The sequence below is a fragment of the Canis lupus genome, chromosome 6 (genome assembly GCF_048164855.1).
Source record: "Canis lupus baileyi chromosome 6, mCanLup2.hap1, whole genome shotgun sequence".
Taxonomy (NCBI): Eukaryota; Metazoa; Chordata; class Mammalia; order Carnivora; family Canidae; genus Canis; species Canis lupus.
In genome coordinates, this window is record NC_132843.1 from 41,910,653 (window position 1) to 41,929,752 (window position 19,100).

The window sequence follows — 19,100 nt, forward strand, 5'->3', positions numbered from 1 at the left end:
ATGCATTTTGGCAAGAGAATTAATAGAATATGGGAAAATAAGAAAATTCTGGAGGGAGGAAGGATGCCGTGATCTATGTTGTTTGTCTATGACAGGGCTTGGTAGCATAGTGATGGAAATTTCTCCAGGCTACATTTTGAATGAGCTCAGAAGAATGTGCACATTACTTGAACTATGTAATTTTAGCCTCTTTATCCCACATTAGTGCTCACGTTTTTAAGTCTTACACATAATTGGGACTTCAAAGGTAAAAGCAACTCCTGGGTTGGATGGTTACCCTGGGTTCATAGATATTTCAAAAATACATCAACTCTTGAATTTTTCTACTGAGGCTTAATCTTAGTTACGATTAAAATAATATTTTTTTCCTGTCTTTTATTGAGATTTAGCTTGTTTTAGCTACTGGTGTTTGGATTTGAAGAACATAAAAAGCATTTGGTATATAAAGAATGATGTATACAAAAGGAAGTATAAAATACGTTCTTTGTGACATGAAAGGATGGCCAAATTATACGTTTTCTTTTTGGTGATGAATTTTGACTTTTCAGCACTCAACATTTACTGTCATTTAATTAGCTGAACAGGTCTCGAACATATTCTCTAGATGAATTTTATAAAGAACAGTTACAGCAAGCTACCCAGGCACAGAAGCAACTTGAGGATATCAGAGATAAAGCTATTTCTGAAATCAAAAGTACAATTTTAAAGGTAATTCTTTAATTACATCCTCTCTCTTTATCAATTTTGAATACTAACTAAAGCAGTTGCTCCAAATTACATCCCTGGACAAAGTGTTGGAAACTGGCAGGTAGATTCATTAGCCAATGAGCTAATGCTGCATATTTAGTGGGTGCAGGAAATTTTCCAGGTGCTGCGTAGAATGCAAGTATTTATGTGTACAGGTATATTCCCTGCTTTTTGAAAGTTCATGTTAACACCATTTTGCTTTTACGAAAGATCTGTATTCGTACCTCTTTTTGCTAGCTAACTGAAAGAAATCCAAAGAGAATTTTTGCCTTTATAAAAAGCCAGAAGCAAAAATAGCCTTCAGTATCTGTTTTGCAGTATCCTTTTTGTTACAGGGGCAGCACCCAGAGCCATGAGAGGGGCCCCCTGGGTCCTTCCCCAGGACCCACAGTTGGTAGGTATCTCAGCATGGGGCTGACAGAGCCTTGAACTGTGTCTGTGATCTAATGTGCTTTTTCTTGACTTGGTTTGTGCATCCATTAGCAAGATGTGTCCTTACGGTATCGGAAAAGCCTAATAGAGGTGACTTTTATAGTTTGGGAGTGCTAAAAAATTCTTCCATATAAACTCATGGTAATTGCCTCTGCTTTATGCTATTTTGGATTATGGAAGGTTTCATAGTGACTCTACTTTTGGATAGTGGGAAAAATCTTGTATAAGTGTGTGTATGTAAATGTATTTGTCTCTTTACATACATCCCTTCAAGATACCTAAAATCTAACCTGAGCTGACATATATAGGGAAATACAATTTGTTATAAACTTCGGTTTCGTAAGATGAAAACTCATTGCTCAAGAGAAACATACCTAGATAAGACAAAACTCTCCTAAGGATTCTATAAAAAGGACTCAGTAATACAATGAATAGTGTCCTCTGAACATTCTTACCTGAGATGCTATGACTCATTTCACAGGATTATTCCTTACGTAGGGATTTACAACGCATGGAAGCATAGTTTACAAGTGCAGTTTGGTAAGGAACTGATGCAGTGTGTCTGGTTACAGGCTTGCTGCCTCTCTTTGCTAGTTTGGCAGAATCCAGGTGGATATTTGAGGCTCTCTGGAGGAATAAGTGGACTGGGTCTCCCTCAAGCCATTTTCAGATGTTATTTCTTGAATTAAACTTTGATAGATACTAGGAAGTGGCGACTTCAGGACTTTGCTTCTTGACAAGGAGATAAAATGCAGCTGTTTCAAACCAATGAAAGAAGAACTCTCTTTCCTCATTGTATTCCGCAGTCACCCTAACCTCCCTAAGCCTTGTCATATGGACAGACTCTGGGACAGTTTGGCCAAGAATCATATAAATCAAACAGGGATGAACAGCACATATCTTAGACCCTGAGATAGTAGTTACATATTCCTATAGTCATTCTAGTCTCTCCCATTCAGTATCACCAGGATCTGGTCATAAATATTTGTTAACTTCAGATAAGAACCCATTAGACCCACTGCCAACCAACCACCAAATTGTTGAAATTTACCCAAGTTATTCACTCCATGGAAGTATACAGATTTAATAAAAAAGATCATAAAACTCAGAATGTGTACAAACCAAAAAAAAAAAAAGTATGGGGAATGGAAGTATAAATTAGGCATTGCATTAATTTTTCCTTCTTTGGTGTTATCTCTCCACAGAGGCTCATGTTTGACATGGCTCTTTAGCCAATACATGGCTGAGTTGCTGGGTCCCATCCCATGCAGCTACCTAAGTCAGGCAATATTCCCCCTTTCCCCATTTCCAGGCTGAGTGTAATTAGAAAGCACTGACATTATGTCTACTATTTTGTTAAGGCATTTCATATTTAAATGCTAAGGACCATGATTATCCAGCTTTTGTGGGCAAGAGAATCACCTAGGAAGCTTGGTATAACAAGGGGTTTCAGTTTCAGCAGGTGTGGTCAGGGAATTTATTTCTAACAAGTTCCTAGGTGAAACTTGATGCTGCTGGTCCTGGAATCACTACTCTAGAATTCCTCAGGAGAATATCAACAGTTTATTGATGTGTTCAGACTAAACTTGATATGTGAATTGAACATACTATAAAACTATTTATTTCTCACTGTGAGTTTCCCTGATCTCGGTAGAAACATCTGATTCAGAGAACTTCAGAGATATCTGTTAGAAATAAAGTCATAACTTCAGATGCAGATTTTAACAAATAATGAATCATGCATTAAGTTTCAGTGGCTGCACCCTTTAGGAAGAATTTGAATTATTAAGCATTTGTCCTATCAATTTGACTTGCCAGGAAGTTTCACCATGCATAGAATTTTGGAAGTGATGGATATTTTCATCACATCACATAATTACTACTATTTTCTTGCGGTGAGAAAGGAAAGGAAAAGCAAAGGAAACCATCAACAAAATAAAAAGGCAACCTATTGAGTGGCTAAACATATTTGCAAATGATGTATCTGAAAAGGGTTTAATATCCAAAATACATAAAGAACTTCTATGACTCAACACCAAAAAACCTAAATAATCCAATTTAAAAATGGGCAGAGGACCTGAACATTTTTCAAAGAAGACATAGAGATAGCCAAGAGACATATGAATGCTCAGATCACTAGTCATCAGGGAAGTACAAAACAAAGCCACGATGAGATATCACCTTACCACCTGTCAGAATGGCAATACAAGAAAGACAAGAAGTACGGTGTCAGCAAGAAAGTGGAGAAACAGGGAATCCTTTTGCACTGTTGAGGTAATGTAAATTGTGGTGTAAAACAGTATGGGAAACAGTAGGAATTAAAAACAAAAATACCAGATGATTCAGTAATTCCACTGCTGGATTATTTACCCAAAGAAAATAAAAACACGAATTCAGAAAGATATATGCACACCTATGTTTACTGCAGCTTTATTTACAGTAGTGAAGATATGGAAGCAATCTAAATGTCTATTGATAGATGAATGAATAAAGGTGTGGTACATATACACAATGAAATATTACTCAGCCATCGAAAAGGATGGCATCTTCCCACTTGCAACAACATGGATTAGATCCAGAGGGTGTTATGCTAAGTGAAATAAGTCAGAAAAGACAAATACTATATGGTTTCATTTATATGTGCAGCTGAAAAAATGAACAAAAGCATTCATAAATACAGAGAACAAACTAGTGGTTGCCAGAGGGAAGGGGCTTTGGAGATGGGCAAAATAGGTGAGGGGATTAACAGGTAAAAACTTCCAGCTATAAATAAATCATGGAGATGAAAAGTATAGCATAGGGAATATATGTTGTAATAATATTGTGTGGTGACAGATGGTAACTACATTTATTTATTGTGTTGAGCATAGTATATTGTATACAGAATGCAATATATTCTATAGAATTGTGAAATTTCTACATCATATACTGGAGACTAATTAGAACATTGTCAGCTATACTTCAGTTTTTTTAAATTGCAGTTTTCAGTATGTGGATCTTTTACCTTCTTGGTTACCTATATTCCTAAGTATTTTATTGTTTTGAGGCTATTATGAATGGGATTATTCATTTTTCAGATATTTTGTTGTTTCAGAAATGCAACTGATTTCTATATCTTGATTATTAGTTTTAGTGTATTTTTGATGAATTCTTTAGGATTTTCTGTAAATAAGATTATATTATTTGAAAACAAAGATAATTTTACTTCTTTTCTTCTGATACAGATGCCTTTTGTTTCTTTTTCTTGCCTGATTACTCTTGCTGTACTGCCAGTACTATATTTAATAGGAGTGAAGAGAATGGGCACCCTTGTCTTGTTTCCAATCTTAGAGGAAAAGCTTCCAGCCTTTCACCATTGAATATGATGGTGTTAGCTGTGAACTTGTCATATATTGCCCTTATTATGTTGAGTTATGTTCCTTCTCTACCCAGTTGTTGAGCATTTTTATCATCAGAGAAGGTTGTATTTTATCATATGCTTTTTCTGCATCTATTGAGGTGATCACATTTTTATCCTTCAGTTAACGGAATGTATCTTACTTACTGATTTGTGTATATTGAACCATCCTTGCATCCCAGAGCTATATCTTGCCTGATCGTGGTGTATAATCCTTTTAATATGTTGTTGAATTTGGTTTGCTAGTGTTCTTGTGGAGAATTTTTGCATCTGCATTCATCAGGGATATTGGTCTGTAGTTTTCCTGCAGTGTTGTTATCTAGCTTTGTATCAGACTAATGCTGTAAAATGAGTTTGAGGATTGTGCCTTCTTCAAGTTTTTGGAAGAGTTTAAATGATACTGGCGTTAATTTTTCATTAAATGTTTAGTAGAATTCACCAAGGAAACCAAATAGTCTTGGGTTCTTTGTTGGGAAGTTTTTGATGGCTGACTTGTCCTTAATTGTTACTTGTGCTTCTAGTTTCAGACTTGGTTGGTCCTATGCTTCTAGTAGTTTATCTGTTTCTTCTAGTTTAACCAATTTGTTGGTGTATAACTGTTTATAGCTGTCTTTTTTGATTGGCTAATTCAGCTCATTTTTATTTAGAATAATTATTGATAGGTAATGACTTACTAATACTCTCCTATTATTTCCTGGCTGTTTTGTAGTTTCCTGTTCCTTTCTTCTTTTAATGCCTTCTGTGGTGAATTGATGATTTTCCATAGTGCTGTGCTCTGATTTTCTTTACATTTTGTGAACCTCCTATATCTCTTTGCTTTGTAGTTACTATGAGGCTTATGTAAAACATCTAGATAGCACAGACTATTTTACACTGATAATTTTGATCACAACAAAAATACTACCATTTTATTCTCCCCCTTTTATGTTTTTGATGGCATTATCTACCTCTCTCTATATTGTATCTCCATTAACAGTAATGTTAGTGGAACTAGTTCTTTTTAATATTCTTGTCCTTTAATCTTTACATAAACTTCAGTGGTTAACAGCCCACCATATTACATTTTTAGAGTATTACAAGCCTGACTATGCCTTTTCTTTTATCACTGTGTTGTGTATTTTCATGTTTTATATTACTAGCTAGCACCTTTTCATTTCAGCCTGAACAACACTTTCTATCATTTCTCTTAGGGCAAGTCTAGTGGTGAGGAATTCCTTCAGCTTTTGTCTGGGAAAGTCTTATTGCCACCTCATTTCTAAAGGACAGTTTTACCACATAAGGTATTCTTCATTGGCAGTTCTGCTAGCTCTTTGAGTGTGGCCATAAAGTTTTTACTTAGAAATCTGCTGATGGCCTTATGGGAATTCCCTTGTAAGTTACAAGCTTTTTTTTTTTTTTTTTTTTTTTTTTTCCTCTCTTACTGCTAAGATTCTGTCCTTGTCTTTGATTTTTGAGAGTTTTATTATGTGTCCTGGAGAGGATCTCTTTGATTTTGTTTAGTGACTTGTGAGTTTCATGAACTTGCATGTAGACATCTCTCCCCAGATTTGGAATGGTCTTAGTCATTTTCTTTAAATAAACTTTCTGACCTTTTTCCCTCTCTTTTCCTTCTTGGACCTTCAATAATTTGAAAATTGGTTCTTTCCTTGGTATTCTCTAGATTATGTAAGTTTTCTTCACTCTTTTTTCACTCTTTTTTCTCTGATTGTGTAATATCAGTTGATCCGTTTTGCAGTTTACTTTTTTCTTATGTGTTTTGTGAAGTCTGTTGTTGAAGCTCTCTGTTGAATTCCTCATTCAGTTATTATATTTTTAAAACTTGTTTCTTTTTTACATTTTCTGTCTCTTTTTGAGCATCTCATTTTGCTTGTATTGTTTTCCTGGTATCATTAAATTGTATATCTGTGTTCTCTTCTTATAGATCTCTGAGCATCCTTTTTTAAAGTTTTTGTTTAAATTCTGTTTTTTGTTTAAATTCATACAGTGTAATATTGGTTTCAGGAGTAGAATTTTATGATTCATCACTTATATACAACAGCCAGTGCTCATCATAACAAGTGCCCTCCTTAACACCTATCACCTGTTTAGCCCATCCCCCCTACCTATTTTCCTCCATCAACCCTCAGTTTGTTCTCTGTAGTTTATGACTTGCCTCCTTCTCTTTTTTCTCCTTCTCCAATGTTCTTCTGTTATTTCTCAAATTCCACATATGAGTGAAATCACGGTATTTGTCTTTCTCTGACTGACTTTGCTTAGTATAATACACTATAGCTCCATCCATGTTGTTGCAAATGGCAAGATTTCATTCTTTTTGATGGCTAATATTCCATTGCGTATATATACCCATCTTCTTTATCCAGTCATCATTTGGTGGATATTTGGGCTTTTTCCATAATTTGGCTATTGTTGATAAAGCTGCGCTAAACATTGGGGTGCATGTGCTCCTTTGAATCAGTGTTTTTGTATCCTTTGCTGGGTCACAGGGTGGCTTTATTTTAAGGAACCTCTATACTATTTTCCACAGTGGCTGCATCATTTTGCATTGCCATCAGCAGTGTAAGAGGGTTCCCCTTTCTCCTTTTGCCAATATCTATTGTATCCTCAGTTGTTAATTTTAGCTATTCTGATGGGTATGAAGTGGTATCTCATTGTGGTTTTGATTTGTATTTTCCTAATGACAAATGATGTTGAGCATCTTTTTGTGTGTCTGTTGGCCATCTGTATATCTTCTTTGGAGAAATGTCTGTTTATGTCTTCTGACCATTTCTTAACTGGATTTTTTGTTTTTTGGGTGTTGAGCTAATAAGTTCTTTATAGATCTTGGATACTAACCCTTTATCAGATATGTAATTTGCAAAGATCTTCTCCCATTCCATAGGTTGCCTTTTGGTTTTGTTGATTGTTTCCTTTGCTGTACAGAACCTTTTAACTTGATGAAGTCCCACTAGTTCATTTTTGCTTTTGTTTCCCTTGCCTCTGGAAATGTATGTATCTCCACAACATTGCTGTCACAGAGGTCAGTGAGGTTGCTGCCTATGTTCTCCTCTAGGATTTTGATGGATTCCTGTCTCATATTTAGGTCTTTTGTCCATTTTAATCTATTTTTTTATGTGGTATAAGAAAGTGGTCCAGTTTCATTCTTCTGCATGTTGCTATCCTGTTTTCCCAACACCATTTGTTGAAGAGACTGTCTTTTTCCCATTGAATATTCTTTCCTCCTTCATTGAACATTAATTGAACATATAATTGGGTTTATTTCTGGGCCCTCTATTCTGTTCCATTGATCTTCATGTCTGTTTTTGTTTCTGAGCATCTTTAGAACAATTAATTTGAATTCTTTGTTGGGAATTACTGGGTATCCATTTCTTTGGGGTCATTGACAGAGTTTTACTTTGGTGGTCATGTTTTCCTCGTTTTCATGATTCCTGTAGCCTTGCAAAGATGTCTGAGCATTTGAAGGAGGAATTACCTCTTCTGGACACTATGAACTGACTTTGATAAGGGAAATATTTCATCTGCATGTGGGTCATGCTGGAGCATCTTGTGATCTTGGGGTAGTGGTGCAAGGTGTCGTGATGTCTCTTTGCTCAGGCCTCTGAGGACCACAGCATTGACAGCTTTGTGGTCCTTGGCAAATACGATGGAGGCCCCCAGTGGCTATAAGGATTTTCAGTAGTGGCTCCAGGTCCTATGGCGAGGGACCAAGGCAGGAACTACTTGCATGTACATAGTTGGCTGTTGGGGTCATCTGTTTCTGTATAGTGGCAGGGGCTGGTTGAAGACACACTGTGGGTGCACTGGTAACTGATGGCACCTGACTGTCAGCATGTATTAGTGTGGCTGTTGGATCACACCATGAGTGCATGGTATTCAGGGGTCCGTAACAGGTATCAGGCCAACAGCTTGCAAATGCACATCTGGAGAAATAGCCCTGAGCACGTACATGGTGGGGGTCAGCGTTGGGGGTTTAGGCTGGTGTCTTGTGCTCATGTACCCACAGAAACCTGGGCTGGCTGACAATGTGTTTCCCAGGCGTGGCAGGAGCCAGAGAGGGGCATGGCTGGAGAGGGACTTAGGAAGCTGGCATCAGTGAATACAAATACCTATGTGCCAAAAGCTGATGAAATCTGCTGGAGGTCTGTGGCAGCTATGTTGGCTCCTGATTCCTTCTTCAGGGGCAAAAGCTACTGTGTTTGTGGGTTGAGCTGGTCACTCTGAATGGGGATCATTCCTACTGCATGGCTGCTATTGGCAGTCCATGTTTTCTTCCTTGTTCTAGCCATCTCTGTCCATCCCAGCTTTGCTGGCATGGGCAGGGTGAAACCAAAGTGGGACCTTTGTTCAGTGCCCCAAAGTTTGGGGAAGCCAGTGGTTATTCTGCTCTTCCTTTCCCAGCGAGGGGAACTTTATCTAGCTAGAAAGTTTCCTCTTGGCACTGAGCAGTGCCAGCTCGGGCTGGGATGATGTGGGCAAATTGAAGCTGTCTTCCTTTTCGTTTTGTGTGGTTATTCTCAGGTTTTTGGTTTCACTGTGTTGCTGAAGTTTCTTAAGTGGACTCCAGAGCTCTCCCAGAGCTGTTTTTGGTCATGGATACCTGTCTTACTTGCTGATCTTTCTTGGGAGCAAAGGCTGGGGTTTCCTACACCACCATTTGGGTGAATTTTTAAAACTGAAATGTGTGACTACTCAGTAGCCAAACTCTAAACTAGTGGTTCTCAAATAGGCTGCAGACTAGAATCATCTGGTGTGTGTGTATGTGGGGGGGGGGGGGGCACTCAAATATTGATATTTATCAATATCAATATTGATAAATTGGGACCACCGTAGGCCAATTAAATCAGAATTCCTGATGATAGAGCCTCAGGCAGCAGTAGAAAATCTCCTTAAGTGAATCTAAAGTACAGCTAGGTTGAAAAGCATTCTGCGTAATTTTGGGGACTGCTCAGCTCCGCAGAAATACAGCATGGGCATAGAACTGAGGAAATGGAAACCAGGAGCCACTATCAGTGAGTGATATGCACCTAGAGTCAGACTTGACTCAAAATATAGTCTGTGATGGTAATAGAGTATCCACCTATCTGCCTATTGGTGTCAGAATATCCATTAGCCTCAGAATATTCAATAAAAAGGCCAGTATTACCAGGCTTACTACTACTGTATACTTTTATATTAATACAGTTATTAAGCTATTTAAAACTCTTTTAGTACCAATGCTAAAAATCTTTATTTTGAATATTTAATAGACTGTGCCTCACCATTTTACCGATTAAAATGCATTTTGCATATAAAACTTCAAATCATGTGGCCATTCCTGGAAAAATATTTATTTTTTTCAATAAAAACATAACCTATTAATAAAGTCAGCATTTCCTCTGTTAGGCCCATGTAGCTATGCCCATAACTGGTATAGAAATTATCTTGTCTTTCTTTAGTCCAATTTCTACAAGCATTTGTTGTAATAGTAAAGAACTGCATCACGGTGGTAAACCATTCCTCCGGAGAGTCAACCAGTGCTGGAAGAAACATGCCAAATTGATAATCAACTGACCTAATTAATTTAAAAAAGAAAGAAAATACAAACGAAAAAGAAAAATAAAGAGAGGCAGCATAAATGAATGCAATTATTAGAATATAGTTTGGAAAGAATTTAAGTATCAATGAGGAAAAAATAAAAAGAATGAACAACCAATAGGTGAACAAATATTGGAAATATTTTTAGAATTTTAAAGGCCCATCACTAATAAAAAAAAAAGTATTATGTGTCAAAAGGAACCATTTTGACCAACTTTGGGATTATTTTGGAGAGCTCAATTTGGAAATTTGGGTGGTACTAGTACTACTGATGCCACCCTACATTTTTTATCAAAACATGCCATTCCCTCAGCAACGTACTAAGTCATTTATCTTAAGAGATACATTGTTTAAAGGATAAAATTCTAATATTGGATTTGATGAACTTAAATTTTTTCTTAATTCTGTGTTATGTACCATATATGTGTTAAAAACACAAAAGGCGTCTAATTGCTGTAGCCTAGCATAAGGGAGGCAGTATTAGACTGAATTTTAGGAAATCTTTTATTTCCATTTGACTCTTCCCCCCAGTGGTGGGTGTACTTGAGGAGGGTCCCTCTATGTAGGAACGCTTAGATAATCATTAGTATGTACTTTCTATTTGAGTCCCATAAACTCATCTCCTTATAATTGAAACCCCAAACTTCATAGGCTTTTTATTTTGTCTGCCGTTTAGATACAGCACAAGCATAAAGTTTTAATGAAAATGATCATCATAATGTTTAGTTGCAGTGTTATTCAGACTAATGAAAATGCTATACATTAGAAGTCATGCTATATTATATCAACATAGGAAATTATCACTGGTTTTTCAATTGTTCATTGAATTGTAGGTGGCAGAAAAGAAAGAAATTAAAGAATATTTTGAGTCAAACTTCTCTGAAGATGACACAACACATTTCAAGCTGCCTAAATATCGACGTTTATTAGAAACAATTTTGAAGTTTCTGATGTTGATTGACTACATATTTCAAGAACTCATCCGTCAACTAATGAACACTGCAATCACACTACTTTTTGAATTATTTAATAATTCTGCTAGAATGCCATTTTCAATGGAAAAAAGGAATGAAGATCTCATTAAGTAAATCCCACCTTTTTGACTTTTATAAAAGGGATATTATTATCATAATGAAATATATTTCCTCTTATAGAGGAAATAGCCAATAACTTAAACTAGAATTTGTAGCACATTATATGTACTCAGCTTTTGCAATTACCTGAACTTCTTATCTGGTAATACTTTCCTTCATACTGTGCATAAAATTTAAGAAAATGTCCTCCCCCTGCCCCCCCAAAATTCTACCTAGGTTAGGTTGCTATGTGAAGTACATAACACATGTACTTGAAGTGAAATTTGAAATTCAGATAATAATATCTTAGTGTAAGTATGTCCCAAATATTGCCTATACTAAAAATTATCATCTTGGAATTCAAATTTAATTTGATGTTCTGTACTAATTTGCTAAATCTGGCAATTGTATACATAGGTATGCTGTATCTTCAAAGTTCAGAACTAGTTCCTAAAAAGTCATTTGTGAGAATGATTCTGAAAGTAGCCACAAAGTTCAGTTGGAACTTGAGTCAATTCCAACTACTTATTGAAAACAAAATATTTTTACCTATTTAAATACTATTGTTAAAACCTTTTTATTATTTTCCACAACTGGATCTATCACTGTAATTTGTGAACCATGGAATATGAATTGACACTTGTAAAATATGTTCAAACTCAGAATTTAGCAATATCATTTTAAGTCAAACCAGAGTTTTAATATCAAAACTAGAGAACAAAAAATATATCAATTCATAACATTTTGAAGAATCTTAAAGATAATATATTATTTCTCTAATTTGTTATTGAATCCAACAGAGCTTAAATCACTTTTCTAAGGCCTCATAAGCGATTTGGTTTTTTTTTTTTTTTTATAAATATTTGTTATTATTTGTAAACTATTTTATTTATTCATTAGACACACACACACACACACACACACACAGAGAGAGAGAGGCAGAGACACAGGCAGAGGGAGAAGCAGGCTCCATGCAGGGAGCCCAATGTGGGACTCGATCCCGTGTCTCCAGGAGAAGGACCTGGGCAGATGCTAATCTACTGAGCCACCCAGGGATACCCCTCATAAGCGATTTGAATCAGTGCCAGGACTTTAACCTGTATAAGAGCACAACTGTTTAGTAATAGCACAATATAATTTTATTTTTCCTAAAACTACAGGAGTGTGTATATGTGTATGTTTGTGTGTTTAAGAGAACTTCTAAATTTTGAACAAAATTTCTTAAATGATTTTTATTATTAGTTAATTCATCATGTAATAGAAAATTTGAAAAAAAAAAGAAAATTTGGAAAACAGAAATTACCCTCATTCAATAACTTAAATTCAATGTCTTATTATTTTTGATATTTCTCGTAGACTTTTCTTATGTAATTTTGTTGTAATCCTAGTGTGCTATTTTGTAGTTTATTTTAAAAATACAACATGTCTTATATATATGTTTTTTAATGTTATAGGAGGAATACTTGTTCAAGTACATGTGTTTTTGGAGTTTTGGAGTCATACCACCTGGGTTTTAATCTCTGTTTCATCTCTGAAAAGCTGTGTGACTTTGGTTAGCTAGTATGCTAACAGACATTAGGAAATGCTTTAGACCTGTTTCCTATCTATAGACTGGAGATACCAGTAATACCTATATCACAGTGTTGTTTGAGAATAAACACAAAGTAAATGTCTGCCAAGTAGGAGCTACCATTATTGAATCTGTTTCTATCGACCTTCTTAACAGTATTGGTTTGTATTTCCATAATAACTAATGATATGGTGTATCCTTTCATATGATTAGTGGCTACTTGATATCTTCTCTGAAGAAACATCTTTTCAAGTCCTTTGTCCATTTTTAAGTTGTGTTGTCTTTTTATTATGTTATAAAGAGTCTTTTTTTTTTTTTTTTTTTATTTATGATAGTCACAAAGAGAGAGAGAGAGAGAGGCAGAGACACAGGCAGAGGGAGAAGCAGGCTCCATGCACTGGGAGCCTGATGTGGGATTCGATCCCGGGTCTCCAGGATCGCGCCCTGGGCCAAAGGCAGGCGCCAAACTGCTGCGCCACCCAGGGATCCCAAGAGTCTTTAAAATATATTTTGGGTACAAGGCCCTTATTAATTCCAAATAATAGATAATTTGCAAAAGTTTTCTCTCATTCTGTGGGTCATCTTTTCACTTTCTTGATAGTAACCTTTGGAGAATGAAAGTATTTAATTTTGAAAAAGGCCAATTTCGGGGGCACCTGGGTGGCTCAGTAGTTGAGGTCTGCCTTCAGCTCAGGGAGTAATCCTGGGGTCCTGGCATGGAGTCCTGCATCAGGCTCCCTGCAGGGAGCCTGCTTCTCCTTCTGCCTATGTCTCTGCCTCTCTGTGTCTCTCATAAATAAATAAAAGATAAAATCTTTTTTTGAAGAAAGCCAGTTCTTCTTCAATTGTATTTTAAGTGTCATATCTAAGAAATCCCTGCCCATTGCAAGGTCATGAAGGTTCTATTTTTTCTTGTAAGATTTTCAGTTTTAGCTTCTGCATTTAGATCTTTGATCTACTTCCATTAAGGGTATTTTGTTTGTATACAGTGTGAGATAAAGGTCTAAGTTCATTCTTTCCCACATGGGTGTCCACTTCTCCCAGCACTACTTGTTGAAAAGACTGTTCTTTCTGCATTAACTTGTCTCGGAACTCTTGTTGACAGTGAGTTGACCATAGGTGTATGCGTTTATGTCTGGACTCTAAATTTCATTAGTTGATCTATATGTCTGTCCTCCTGCCAGAACCATACTGTCTTTATTACTGCAGCTTTGTAGTAAGCTTTGAAATTGGGAAGTGTGAATCTTCCAGCATTGTTCCTTTTCAACATGGTTTGGGCACTTTTGGCTCTCTTTCATTTACATATGAATTGTAGAATAAGTTTCCCAATTTATGCAGGAAAAAACAGCTGGAATTTATATAGGGATTGCATTGAATCTGTGGATAAATATGGAAACTTTCATTTTAATAGTATAAAGTTTTCCAATCCCTGAACATGGGTTTATCTTCCATTTATACAGTCTATTTTTTCAGTGGTCTTTTGTTTTTCAGTGTATGTGTCATGCTTCCTTTATTTATTCTGAAGTATTTTATTCTATTTGATACTACTGTAAATTGAATTATTTTTTTAAATTTTATTTTGGATTATTAATTGCTTGTGTATTGAAATAGGGCTGAATTTTATATATTGATCTTGTATCCAGCATCTTTGCTCAATTTATTTATTAGTTCTATGTTTGTTGATTTGTTATTCCTCCTTAGGATTTTCTTTTTTTTTAAATAAATTTATTTTTTATTGGTGTTCAATTTACCAACATACAGAATAACACCCAGTGCTCATCCCGTCAAGTGCCCCCCTCAGTGCCCATCACCCATTCACCCCCACCCCCCGTCCTCCTCCCCTTCCACCACCCCTAGTTCATTTCCCAGAGTTAGGAGTCTTTATGTTCTGTCTCCCTTTTTGATATTTCACACACATTTCTTCTCCCTTCCCTTATATTCCCTTTCACTATTATTTATATTCCCCCAAATGAATGAGAACATATAATGTTTGTCCTTCTCCGATTGACTTACTTCACTCAGCATAATACCCTCCAGTTCCATCCACGTTGAAGCAAATGGTGGGTATTTGTCGTTTCTAATGGCTGAGTAATATTCCATTGTATACATAAACCACATCTTCTTTATCCATTCATCTTTCGATGGACACCAAGGCTCCTTCCATAGTTTGGCTATTGTGGACGTTGCTGCTATAAACATCGGGGTGCAGGTGTCCCTGCGTTTCATTGCATCTGTATCTTTGGGGTAAATCCCCAACAGTGCAATTGCTGGGTCGTAGAGCAGGTTAACTCTTTGAGGAACCTCCACACAGTTTTCCAAAGTGGCTGCACCAGTTCACATTCCCACCAACAGTGTAAGAGGGTTCCCTTTTCTCCACATCCTCTCCAACATTTGTGGTTTCCTGCCTTGTTAATTTGCCCCATTCTCACTGGTGTGAGGTGGTATCTCATTGTGGTTTTGATTTGTATTTCCCTGATGGCAAGTGATGCAGAGCATTTTCTCATGTACGTGTTGGCCATGTCTATATCTTCCTCTGTGAGATTTCTCTTCATGTCTTTTGCCCATTTCATGATTGGATTGTTTCTTTGGTGTTGAGTTTAATAAGTTCTTTATAGATCTTGGAAACTAGCCCTTTATCTGATACGTCATTTGCAAATATCTCCTCCCATTCTGTAGGTTGTCTTTTAGTTTTGTTGACTGTATCCTTTGCTGTGCAAAAGCTTCTTATCTTGATGAAGTCCCAATAGTTCATTTTTGCTTTAGTTTCTTTTGCCTTCGTGGATGTATCTTGCAAGAAGTTACTGTGGCCGAGTTCAAAAAGGGTGTTGCCTGTGTTCTCCTCTAGGATTTTGATGGAATCTTGTCTCACATTTAGATCTTTCATCCATTTTGAGTTTATCTTTGTGTATGGTGCAAGAGAGTGGTCTAGTTTCATTCTTCTGCATGTGGATGTCCAATTTCCCCAGCAACATTTATTGAAGAGACTGTCTTTCTTCCAATGGATAGTCTTTCCTCCTTTATTGAATATTAGTTGACCATAAAGTTCAGGGTCCACTTCTGGGTTCTCTATTCTGTTCCATTAATCTATGTGTCTGTTTTTTGTTTTGTTTTGTTTTTTATGTGTCTGTTTTTGTGCCAGTACCACACTGTCTTGATGATCACAGCTTTGTAGTACAACCTGAAATCTGGCATTGTGATGCCCCCAGATATGGTTTTCTTTTTTAAAATTCCCCTGGCTATTCGGGGTCCTCTCTGATTCCACACAAATCTTAAAATAATTTGTTCTAGCTCTCTGAAGAAAGTCCATGGTATTTTGATAGGGATTGCATTAAACGTGTAAATTGCCCTGGGTAACATTGACATTTTCACAATATTAATTCTGCCAATCCATGAGCATGGAATATTTTTCCATCTCTTTGTGTCTTCCTCAATTTCTTTCAGAAGTGTTCTATAGTTTTTAGGGTATAGATCCTTTACCTCTTTGGTTAGGTTTATTCCTAGGTATCTTATGCTTTTGGGTGCAATTGTAAATGGGATTGACTCCTTAATTTCTCTTTCTTCAGTCTCATTGTTAGTGTATAGAAATGCCACTGATTTCTGGGCATTGATTTTGTATCCTGCCACGCTACCAAATTGCTGTATGAGTTCTAGCAATCTTGGGGTGGAGGCTTTTGGGTTTTCTATGTAGAGTATCATGTCATCGGCGAAGAAGGAGAGTTGACTTCTTCTTTGCCAATTTAATGCCTTTAATGTCTTTTTGTTGTCTGATTGCTGAGGCTAGGACTTCCAGTACTATGTTGAATAGCAGTGGTGAGAGTGGACATCCCTGTCTTGTTCCTGATCTTAGGGGAAAGGCTCCCAGTGCTTCCCCATTGAGAATGATATTTGCTGTGGGCTTTTCGTAGATGGCTTTTAAGATGTCGAGGAATGTTCCCTCTATCCCTACACTCTGAAGAGTTTTGATCAGGAATGGATGCTGTATTTTGTCTAATGCTTTCTCTGCATCTAATGAGAAGATCATATGGTTCTTGGTTTTTCTCTTGCTGATATGATGAATCACATTGATTGTTTTACGAGTGTTGAACCAGCCTTGTGTCCCGGGGATAAATCCTACTTGGTCATGGTGAATAATTTTCTTGATGTACTGTTGGATCCTATTGGCTAGTATCTTGTTGAGAATTTTTGCATCCATGTTCATCAGGGATTTTGGTCTGTAATTCTCCTTTTTGGTGGGGTCTTTGTCTGGTTTTGGAATTAAGGTGATGCTGGCCTCATAGAACGAATTTGGAAGTACTCCATCTCTTTCTGTCTTTCCAAACAGCTTTAGTAGAATAGGTATGGTTTCTTCTTTAAACGTTTGATAGAATTCCCCTAGGAAGCCATCTGGCCCTGGACTTTTGTGTCTTGGGAGGTTTTTGATGACTGCTTCAATTTCCTCCCTGGTTATTGGCCTGTTAAGGTTTTCTATTTCTTCCTGTTCCAGTTTTGGTAGTTTGTGGCTTTCCAGGAATGCATCCATTTCTTCTAGATTGCCTAATTTATTGGCGTATACCTGTTCATAATATGTTTTTAAAATCGTTTGTATTTCCTTGGTGTTGGTAGTGATCTCTCCTTTCTCATTCATGGTTTTATTAATTTGAGTCTTCTCTCTCTTCTTTTTAATAAGGCTGGCTAATGGTTTATCTATCTTATTAATTCTTTCAAAAAACCAACTCCTGGTTCTGTTGATCTGTTCCACAGTTCTTCTGGTCTCGATTTTGTTGAGTTCTGCTCAAATCTTTATTAACTCTCTTCTTCTGCTGGGTATAGGATCTATCTGCTGTTTTTTCTCTAGCTCCTTTATGTGTAAGGTTAGCTTTTATATTTGAGTTCTTTCCAGTTTTTGAATGGATGCTTGTATTGCGATGTATTTCCCCCTCAGGACTGCTTTTGCTGCATCCCAAAGATTTTGAACGGTTGTATCTTCATTCTCATTAGTTTCCATGAATCTTTTTAATTCTTCCTTAATTTCCTGGTTGAGCCTTTCATCTTTTAGCAGGATGGTCCTTAACCTCCACGTGTTTGAGGTCCTTCCAAACTTCTTGTTGTGATTTAGTTCTAATTTCAAGGCATTATGGTCTGAGAATATGCAGGGGACGATCCCAATCTTTTGGTATCGGTTCAGACCCGATTTGTGACCCAGTATGTGGTCTATTCTGGAGAAAGTTCCATGTGCACTTGAGAAGAATCTGTATTCAGTTGAGTTTGGATATAAAGTTCTGTAGATATCTGTGAAATCCATCTGGTCCAGTGTATCATTTAAAGCTCTCATTTCTTTGGAGATGTTGTGTTTAGAAGACCTATCGAGTATAGAAAGAGCTAGATTGAAGTCACCAAGTATAAGTGTATTATTATCTAAGTATTTCTTCTACTTTGGTTATTAATTGATTTAAATATTTGGCAGCTCCCACATTCGGGGCATATATATTGAGGATTGTTAAGTCCTCTTGTTGGATAGATCCTTTAAGTATGATATAGTGTCCCTCTTCATCTCTCACTATAGTCTTCGGGGTAAATTTTAGTTTATCTGATATAAGGATGGCTACCCCTGCTTTCTTTTGAGGACCATTTGAATGGTAAATGGTTCTCCAACCTTTTATTTTCAGGCTGTAGGTGTCCTTCTGTCTAAAATGAGTCTCTTGTAGACAGCAAATAGATGGGTCCTGCTTTTTTATCCAGTCTGAAACCCTGCGCCTTTTGATGGGGTCATTAAGCCCGTTCACATTCAGAGTTAGTATTGAAAGGTATGAGTTTAGTGTCATCATGATATCTATTCAGTCCTTGTTTTTGTGGATTGTTCCACTGAACTTCTTCTTAAAGGGGAAGTTTAAGAGTCCCCCTTAAAATTTCTTGCAGAGCTGGTTTGGAGGTCACATATTCTTTTAGTTCCTGCCTGTCTTGGAAGCTCTTTATCTCTCCTTCCATTTTAAATGAGAGCCTTGCTGGATAAAGTATTCTTGGTTGCATGTTCTTCTCATTTAGGACCCTGAATATATCCTGCCAGCCCTTTCTGGCTTGCCAGGTCTCTGTGGAGAAGTCTGCTGTTACCCTAATACTCCTCCCCATAAAAGTCAGGGATTTCTTGTCTCTTGCTGCTTTAAGGATCTTCTCTTTATCTTTGGAATTTGCAAGCTTAACTATTAAATGTCGAGGTGTTGCACAGTTTTTATTGATTTTAGGAGGGGGGGATCTCTCTATTTCCTGGATCTGAATGCCTTTTTCCCTTCCCAGATTAGGAAAGTTTTCAGCTATGATTTGTTCAAATACATAT

At 36.8% G+C, this 19,100-nt stretch overlaps 1 protein-coding gene across 17 annotated transcripts in view; it reads left to right on the top strand.

The window, feature by feature from the left end:
* Positions 1-19,100, top strand: part of DNAH14 (dynein axonemal heavy chain 14) — a 334,169-nt gene that overhangs the window by 68,834 nt on the left and 246,235 nt on the right. For all 17 annotated transcript variants that reach the window (XR_012032771.1, XM_072830144.1, XM_072830141.1 and 14 more), the window contains exons 10-11: positions 577-708; positions 10,981-11,231. Coding sequence is in view for 16 of the 17 variants with exons in the window: in XM_072830144.1 (XP_072686245.1) it covers positions 577-708; positions 10,981-11,231 (383 nt within the window). In the remaining variant the exon portion in view is untranslated. The remainder of the gene's footprint in view (positions 1-576; positions 709-10,980; positions 11,232-19,100) is intronic.